Below are 9,243 nucleotides of genomic sequence, written 5' to 3' on the forward strand. Positions count from 1 at the left end.
GGGGGGCTGCATATGGAGGAGACTCAGTGAACTTGGGGGGTGCACTTGTGAAGGCTGTGGTGGGGGGGAGTATCTTTATCAAAATTTGCCCAATTACTTCGATTTTAAAATCACAACCTTGGAAGAAATGAGAACTGAAAACATATCTGGACCTTAGGGGAGCCAAGTGGGGAGCGCCACTGAACCTTGCAATACTGAGTGGAACCCAGAGCAATTTGACGAGATTCCCCAGCAACAGGGTCAGGGAGAGGTCCTGGCCGCCACTGGGCACCCAGCACAGAACAGAAGGGGTTTTGGCATAATCGGGGAAGGCTGTATGGAGGAGATGGGCATTCAGCTGGGCCCTGGGGTCTGGGAGGTAAGTATTGTGGTGAGAAGAGAAAAATGGGCATTCCAGAGCGAAGGTGCACAGATGGGCATAAGATTGGTTCATGTGGGATCAAGGAGGTGACCAGCCAGGTGGGATTGGAGGTGCACTGAGGGGAGACGGAAAAATCCAGCTCGATGGGGAGAGTCAATTACTGAGGACATTTTAAACTTTGACAAGGGATTGTATCGAAATCCCCATTTTTGAAGTGGCCAGGCCATTTCCCTTCTCTCCCCTTTAGCTACAAGCCCATCGTGGAATTCCTCGATGCCCAATTCGAAGCCTACCTGCAGGAGGAGCTGAAGATCCGCAGGGTCCTGCACACCTACCACGACTCTCGCATCCACGTCTGCTTATACTTCATCGCCCCCACGGGTCATTCCCTGAAGTCTCTGGACCTAATGACCATGAAGAAGCTGGATAGTAAGGTATGGAGGCAGGGCGAGGGCAGGGGCGAGGCTGGGCAAGCTGGATCACTCTTATTGGTCTCTCATGCAAAGTAGCAGTGAGCTCCAGGAGAGGTTTAATGGTCTCTTCGTCCTCTCCTTTATTCCCTGTCCCTCCATAAAGATGGTGCTGTTGATCCAGAGCCTGTGCCAAACACATTGTTTTCCCAACATGAGGCACAGGTTTCCCCTGAGCCACCTTTCTGCCCTGATCCCTCTTGGGCATAAAGGTACATGTAAGCAAGATGGCTGTCCCGGTCTAGGGGCTCAGACTTTGGCAGTGGAAAGATGTTTTTTCTTTGTCCATATGTGAACTGACCTGTACTAAAATCAAACGTGCAAACTTGACGTTGAAAGTTATTATTCTCATCATCAATAATGACTTTTCTAATCGCAGCTAACATTTGTTAAGCTCTCATATGCCACCATTGTGCTAAGTACTTCATGGAGCATCTCAATGAATCCTCACAACAACACTATGAGGCAAACACAGTCGTTATCCCCCATTTTACAGAGGAGAAAACCGAGGCTCTGGGAGGTTAAGTGACTTCCCGTTGTCACTTCCCGTTAGCTGGCTATTGGCAGAGTCTAGAGTGGAATTCATATCTGTGGCACCATGTTCTGTTGCCTCCATACCTGAAACAGATGGCTGCGGAAATTGGGCTTGTCCTACTTTAAGAGAAAATGAAGAATGCACATCCCACTCCAGATATAAATTAAATGATGATTCTTCATGTTAGAGGATTATTTGCTGTACAAAAGACTTGACCATGGAATTCTTTAAAAAACCCAATTACTAGTGCATTTCTTCCTGATGTTTTGTAGGTGCCTGACACTGTGATGGCATTTTATAGGCATTATTTTATTTCACCTTTCTAATTATTCAGTGTGGTAGGTACTATTATTATTCCCATTTTACACATGAGGAAATGGAGGCACAGAGGATTCAGACTGAGCTCTCTCTGACTCCAGGGTTGTTGTTGATGTTTTAACAAAAACATAATTTATGTGCAATTATTTAGTAGCACATCCACTATGAAAACTGAAAATCAGCTGTAATAAAAACAGAAGCAATTTTTCATTTTTCGCAGCAATGAGCTAACTGCCCATGAGTAAGAGGCTGCTCTGGAAATGCCGCCACGCCCTGCATGCCCTGTATAGAGCAGCAGAGAGCCACACAGCTGGTGGCCCGGTGAGTGGGCAGGTTAAGTAAGCAGCCTTTGGCATATTTATAGTGTGCGGATGGAGGTGTGAGGAACAGCGATGAGGAGAATTGGCTCTGCCTGCTGTTCTACCTTGGCAAGGGCTTTGCCCCCCTCCCCTCCCGAAAAAGACTTCAAGGGAAGTGCTTCCAAGGTCCGCTGTGTGATAACAGTCTCCTGAGGCAATGTGCAAAGGAGGCAGAATTTGTCTTCCAAGTCTAAAGCACCCAGGCCCTGCTTCCTGAGCTCCTTTCAGGGCCCCAGCACCATCCATGCCACCCCATCGGAGGCTGCTGGCAGGAATGACTTGATCTTCATGTGAACCTGAGCTTGGGGCACTCTGTTTCATTAAGCCATGTGCATTTCAAGTTTCTTTACCTTCCTGCAGTTAAAGCCTTGTCCCTTCTTAGGGGAATTTCAAGGATCGGGGTTCAGGTGGCTTGAATTTGCGGAGAGCATTAAGCCTTTCTTCTGCTGTTTGAAATTGGGCATTTCTGCTTGCTTTCTTTATGCAGAAATTAACCACAAGCCTCAGGCAGCTAGTGCATTTCCTCCTACGGTTTTATAGGTGCCTGACACTGTGATGGCATTTTATATGCATTATTTTTGAATATGTCCGATCAAATTGGTAACTGAGAGGGTCTTCTTCACCTAACGGGGGTGGTTCATCAGTGTTTGCTGCTAGAAAGAGGGCCAAGTGTGCATCTTCACTGATCCTCCCCTTCCTACCATCACCCATGTGGGTCTCCATCACTCTGGCTGGGGCTGGCATGCACTGGATGGGTTGGGACAGTTTATTAGCAAGGAATGGCTATCTCTCCCCTTGTCAACCACAGATTTCCAGCCTTTCATCTTTCTGCTGCAAATCACCAGAGCAGTGACCTTGATATGAAGATATCACACGGCTCATCAATTTGGATCTGAGCTGGTAGACAGCTCATGGTTAAGCTTGTGGACTTAGGAATAAAGCTAAACTTGGATTTGGATCCCAGTTCTGCTACTTACCTGCTCTGTGGCCTTGGACAAGTTATTTAACCTCTCCATGCCTCAGTTTCTCATTGGTAAAATAGCGGTAATGATACCTCCTGGGAGGGCTCTGATCAGGATTGTGTTAATCTATGTAAAGCACTTACTTCAGCGCCCAGCACTTCGTAAGCACTCATTGTCATTGATTATATATTTTTTTTATATTTTTTATTTTTTTTTATTTTTATAAATTGGTTTATTTATTTATTTTTTTATTAGTTAAGGTGTTACAAATGTTTCCTTATCCCCCCACCCCCCATTAACCCTCAACCTCCCCCTGCACACACACTCATGCTCCCATCCCGCTGTTGTCCATGTCCATTGGTTTGGCTTATATTTGGCTATAGAGCTGGCCAGTCCTAGACCATTGGGTTGAGCTGCTCCCTCTGGCAGCTGGTGGAAGTCCTAAGCCATGCTGCTATCAGTAGCAAATTACCAACGATGTTCCCACTGTGCTCCTCCCTTCCGTAGGTGAACATAATCCCCATCATTGCCAAATCAGATGCCATTTCTAAGAGTGAGCTAACAAAGTTCAAAATCAAAATCACCAGCGAGCTTGTCAGCAACGGGGTCCAGATTTACCAGTTTCCTACGGATGACGAGTCGGTGGCAGAGATCAACGGAACCATGAACGTGAGTGGGAGCACAGGGGTTCAACATTCTAGCCATTTGCTCTTTATTTTTATTATTGTTATTATTTCACCAAATAGCTGTCATACATCTTCACTATCCATTTTAGTGTAGTTAATTCTTGGTTACCTGAGTCTCAGGTGTTTGTTTGTTTTAAATATTTAATTTTTAAAATGTATTTTATTGATTTCAGAGAGGAAAGGAGAGGGAGAGATAGAAACATCAATGATGAGAGAGAATCATTGATCGGCTGTCTCCTGCCAGCCCCCTACTGGGGATTGACTCCACAACCTGGGCATATGCCCCTGACGGGGAATCTAACCATGGCCTCTTGGTTCATAGGTCAATGCTCAACCACTGAGCCACACCTGATGAGCTGAGTATTTGTGAGAGAGAATCCAGGATGAGATAGCTCCGCTTTCCTAGTGGTGGCTGCTTCAAAGCCTCAGTGATTCAGAGATAAATAGCCAGAGACTAAAGGATGGAAAGTCTGACTCCAGAAAGAGTCTGGAGCAGAAGATTCAGACCTCCCCTTCCGCCCTCCTCTTTGATGCCGGCTCTGGTCTAGGCCAGGCAGCCCCAAGAGACTGCTGGAAAGACAAACATTCTTTGTCTCTGACCAAAACAATGCTGTGACAATTGATGCGGTGAAAGAAGACAAGGCTAAAAATGTTGGCTGGCTTTGGAGACTCGGGGGTAATCTGTACTCAGATAATCAAGCCAAGCCCTCTGCTCCTGGGAGGAAAAATGCTATATGGCCCCCATTTTTCTGGTGACTAGAGGAATATTATTTTTAAAGTTTCAGGATTATGCTTTGGTTTATTAAGTGTCAATGAATTTTTTTTTAAAACAACTTGCCATCTTGCCTATCCTCCCCCCTTTCCCCCTCCACTAGAGGAGTGAGTAATGAAGAAGGCAGAGAGTCAAACATCGCCTCATGCTTCTTTACAATGTGTTGATGCTGTTGCTGTGAAATCTTCAATGTTATGATTTCAAGGAGACAGCTAATAGCTTGCGGAAAGCCTCTGCTTTGGGAACAGATTGCTTTTTCTCTACTGAGAGGCATCAGTTTTTCCTAATGACATAATGCCTGGGTATAGCCAAGCTCAGGAAAGCCTTGTAATAAAAACCATTTTTAGAAACTTTCCTGCTGCTGCTGCCCCGTAAGTTATCATTATATCTTCAGCTGCCACCTCCTATGAATTGAACAACAAATTAGCATAGTGGGGCAGCAAGTCTTTGTCTGTCCTGACTTCCTGCTTATCAGTACACCTGAGATTAGAAGTCCCTTATCACCTTTGACAAATCTGGCCCAAGAGGATGGCTATGCGGATTATGGTAGATGAAATTATAACCAGCCGTGAGCACTAAAAAAAAAAAAAAAAGAAAAAAAAACAGATTAGTACTTATTTTCTCAGGAAGTCAGGATGTTTGAATGGAAACCAGGCTCTGTCACTGTGAGAAAACCTGAAAGGGTGCCTAGCCTACAGAAAAATGGGAGCCCAGAGAGAAGTGTCACTTGGTGTCCCTGGCACTGATGTCTGGAAGCACCTGTCACCTCAGAACATAGGACCTCATAGACATCTATAAACATGGATTCCTTAAGTCACCAGGAAACTTTTCAGGCTTGTGGTTTGCTTTCCTAAGAATGGAAAGGCGCTAAGAGTTCTCTGAATTTTCAAGGTGTCACACAAAACTACATGTCACTACATTGTGGATCAGGACTGGCAATTATTTTGGCCTCTGCTCCCAGCTCAGCCTTGTCCTCCTGTTTGACTGGGGCAGGCACGGCGAGGGTTGGAAACTTCCCATGCTATGAAGCAACAGTTCTCAACCACACTGTTTGGGCTGTGAAGGGGTTGGGGTCTTTTTTATGCTAGTCTAAACATTGCTAGTAGTTCACTTTGAAAAACTAAATCGTTTTCCTTTTTAAAAATTAGATTTGACATAGAAATTTATATTAGTTTCAGGTGCATAACATACATAGTGATTCAATATTTATATTCCTTATGATGTGATCACCTCCATAAGTCCCCACCTGTCACTATACAGAATTATCCTAATATATGAAAGCCCAGGGTTGTAACAACCGATCATGACCGAAGGCTGATCAACCTGGAATTCCTTCAGTAAGCATTGAGTTGCCATGGAGACCCAGCACTGACTGCCCCACTGCAGCCTGGCGACCAGGTCTGATCCGCAGCCTCAGTGGCAGCGGTTGATCAGTACTTGCTTCTCTCTTTCTCTCCCTCTTTCTTTCCGGGCTTCACCAGCAGCCAGGCCTCTGTGGGGGCTGCTGTTCAGCCCCACATCTCTGATCAGGTCCGGAGATGCTGACTGGCATAGGAACCGACCAATTAGAACCAAATGTGGGTGCTGTGAAGAACCAATGGCTGCCTAGGAGGCGGGGCTTCTGACACTGACTGGCATAGACACTGACCAATCTCACATAGCTAAGATCTGTAAACAACCTAAGTGCCCATCAGTAGATGAATGGATTAGAAAACTGTGGTACATCTACACGATGCAATACTATGCTGCTCTAAAAAGGAAGGAACTCTTACCATTTGCAATAAAGAGCTAATATGCTAAGTAGACAGGACGGTGGAACAACATTCCAGAACAACCTTCCAGAACGACAAGTGGGCGGGGGTGGGGGGCACACCCGTGGGGCCTCGAGGCAGCTGGGACTGCAAAGGCCTACTCTTGAATGAATTTCATGCATTGGGCCTCTAGTTATAATAATATCGATTATTTTTCTTATGCTGTACACATCCTCATGAATCATTTTTTTTTATAACTGGAGGTTTAGTGGGTTTAGGGTTATCATTATAACTATCACTCAGCATTCATTCCCTGGCATCCCACCATGCTTTTCTGAGTGGGAAAGAGAGGGTGGCCTCCAGCTACTGTGCCTGGAATTGGGCATGCTTGTGGGAGGGGTCATGCATGTGAATGCTATGTGTTATGTGTGTTGTGATGGGGGAGTGGGATGCTATAAAATATATACACAGGATTGCTTAGCCACCGTTACAACTGTGTCAAAAGTCCCCAGGGCCTTCAGACAAGCATGGTATATGAAGCTGCATCATCTGAAACCTAGGCTTGGGTGGGAGGAGGAATGGGTGCTGGCCTTTCAATTCTGGATTTGACTCCAGCCCCACAGCCTCAGCCACCCTGGCCAATTAATATGGGAACTGGGTTGGAAAAAGTGGAGAAGCCTCTTGCCTAAGTGGAGAAGACCGTGTAGCCATCCCCCTGCCCACCATTTCATGGCAGGAAATGAAAATAATGAGGCCTCAGCCTTCCCCTTGACTTCTGGTGGCTCTGGTTTCAGATTGAGGGAGCAAAGTAGTGAGAGATCTCGTGGCATGCTACTTTCAGTCCACGTTCTGATAACTCTCAAGATTGTAGACTTTAATACTAAAAACTGCTGTGTTGTTCAAATTCAGTATTGTTCTTTGTGTGGCTTAAACCATGGCCAGGGATCAGGCAATAGGCCCAATTATTTTACTTGTCTCACTTCAGTGGCCACTTGTGAGGTCCTGGGTTTGACCTTTATAAAGGCATTTGGTCACATGGGTCACCTGTAGAGTCACAGGGAGACCCACAGGCACAAGCCTGTTCTTTCTCCGGAGGCAGCAGTGCCCTTTCCATCGTTTGCACACACTTCTGTGGGAATTACCAAGGACTGACTTGAAAATTAGTCAATGCTCTTGCTCAGTCGCCATAGGAGCCTGAAATGGGGGCGAACATAACCAGCAGCACAACTGGGAAATACTGTCAGCCCTGGGAGGAAGCCACACCTAACTGGATATTGTCAGATAAGGAGAAAAGGGCCCCCACAGTCTCGATTTCACCAGGCTGAGGGGACTGATCATCTATCCTCCCAAAGTATAACAGATGTAGTGGAACCAGGAGAGAATCATTCATGCCAACTGGATCATCAAACACTTCAAAATATGCCAAGAGGAATTGAAGGTAGACACAAGACAGGAAAGGTGGTGGATCTGGAGCTAGACTCACAAGTTGAAACTTGAGGCTCTCTCTTATTGAAGTTTTCTGAGATGGGGCATCTGACCTCTGGGGGCACCTCATCAGAGGTCTTCTGGGTGAGACAGGTTGACAGAGTCCCCTTAGGAGTCTGTCGCTGTTTCAGCTGCAGCACTGTCTTGCATCCATCAGAGTCTCCTTCCTGGGCCCACACATACCCAATGTCACCCCTGGGAGTATGAAGAGAGTACCTTCTCTCTGCGCTTCTTGACTCTATTCTGGCTGTCATAGCCATTAGTCTCTCAAGAGCAGCAGAAAGAGGGCCTGAGCCTGGCCCCATGATTTCCTGCCCTCCACAGGTTAGCTGACTTCTAGCGAATGCCATTTAACCTGGAGGCACAGTGCAAGCAGCCCTGGGTGACTGGGGAGAGGCTGGCATTTAAAGCTTGGAGAGTTAGGGATCCAGGCAACTCATTTAACCCTTCTGTGTGCAGTTCTCCCAAATAATGAATGGGGTTGATAATAACTGTCCTGTAACACTGTTGTGAGAATCAAATGAAATCTGCCTGGGAACACTAGAACATGCTATCCTTGCATATACTTATCAGAACAGACTTTGATGCCAATTGCAAAGGAGTGGGCCGTGGGAGGTTTCCCGAGCTCTCTGAAGCTACCTGGGTGGGGGCTGTGAATTTTTGAATGGGGAGGGGTAAAATAACAGCAGTTTAAGGAAGAGAGGAAGCAAGTGACCCTGTCATTCTAACTAACAATGTCTTTTGGAGATAAAAATAATAGGCCCAAGAGAATACTCACATTTTTTATGCCTTTATTCTCTTCTTGTTATTTTTTTCTGCTTTCCTCTTGAGCCCAGAGAAATACCTCCCACTTCACACAGCCTCCTCCTCCATCACTTCCTTTGAGAGCCCAGGATGTGTGAAAATGATACAATGTGGTTTTTCTTTCTCACCTCCTCCCTCAGTCTAGCCCTCCGCCATCCAGTCCTCCACTATCACTGCCCCCTGGTTCTTTTGTATCATGTGGCCAAAGCTTTGGGGTCTCTGCAGGAAGGGCAACATTTTCCTGGAAAGTGTTTGGGGGTGGGTTTGAGGCTCCTGACATCTCTTTGGTTCCTGAGTGAAAATGAATTATACCCAGATGACCCCCTGGCAAAGCCAGCTGGCAGAGGTCAGAGATCTCTGGCACTTGGTCAGGGTTTTTGAGATTTCAGTGCCCCCCTAATGCCACATGTATCACATGCATGCCCATTGACCCTCTTTTTTTTCAACATTTTTATTGATTTTAGAGAAGAAGGGAGAGGGGAAGAGAGACAGAAACATCAAGGATGAGAGAGGATCATTGATTGGCTGCTTCCTGCACACCCCACACTGGGGACCGAGCCATAACCTGGGCATGTGCCCCAACCAGTAATTGAATAGTGACCTCCTGGCTCATAGGTCAATGCTCAACCACTGAGCCACGCCAGCCGGCCCCAGTGGCCCTCTTGATCATTCATTCCCCTAGTAGGACTGATGAAACATTTCCCACCTTTACCCCTTTCTCACCTTCTGTATCCATAATC

The 9,243-nt window shown here is 46.3% G+C and overlaps 1 protein-coding gene across 4 annotated transcripts in view; it reads left to right on the forward strand.

Moving 5' to 3' along the window:
* The window catches only part of SEPT6 (septin 6), a 73,436-nt gene that overhangs the window by 39,340 nt on the left and 24,853 nt on the right, over window positions 1–9,243 (forward strand). For all 4 annotated transcript variants that reach the window (XM_006762327.2, XM_006762324.2, XM_006762325.2 and 1 more), the window contains 2 exons: window positions 609–795; window positions 3,513–3,674. In XM_006762327.2, the coding sequence (XP_006762390.1) occupies window positions 609–795; window positions 3,513–3,674 (349 nt within the window). The remainder of the gene's footprint in view (window positions 1–608; window positions 796–3,512; window positions 3,675–9,243) is intronic.

This window comes from Myotis davidii, unplaced genomic scaffold (genome assembly GCF_000327345.1).
Source record: "Myotis davidii unplaced genomic scaffold, ASM32734v1 scaffold498, whole genome shotgun sequence".
In the NCBI taxonomy this organism is placed as follows: domain Eukaryota; kingdom Metazoa; phylum Chordata; class Mammalia; order Chiroptera; family Vespertilionidae; genus Myotis; species Myotis davidii.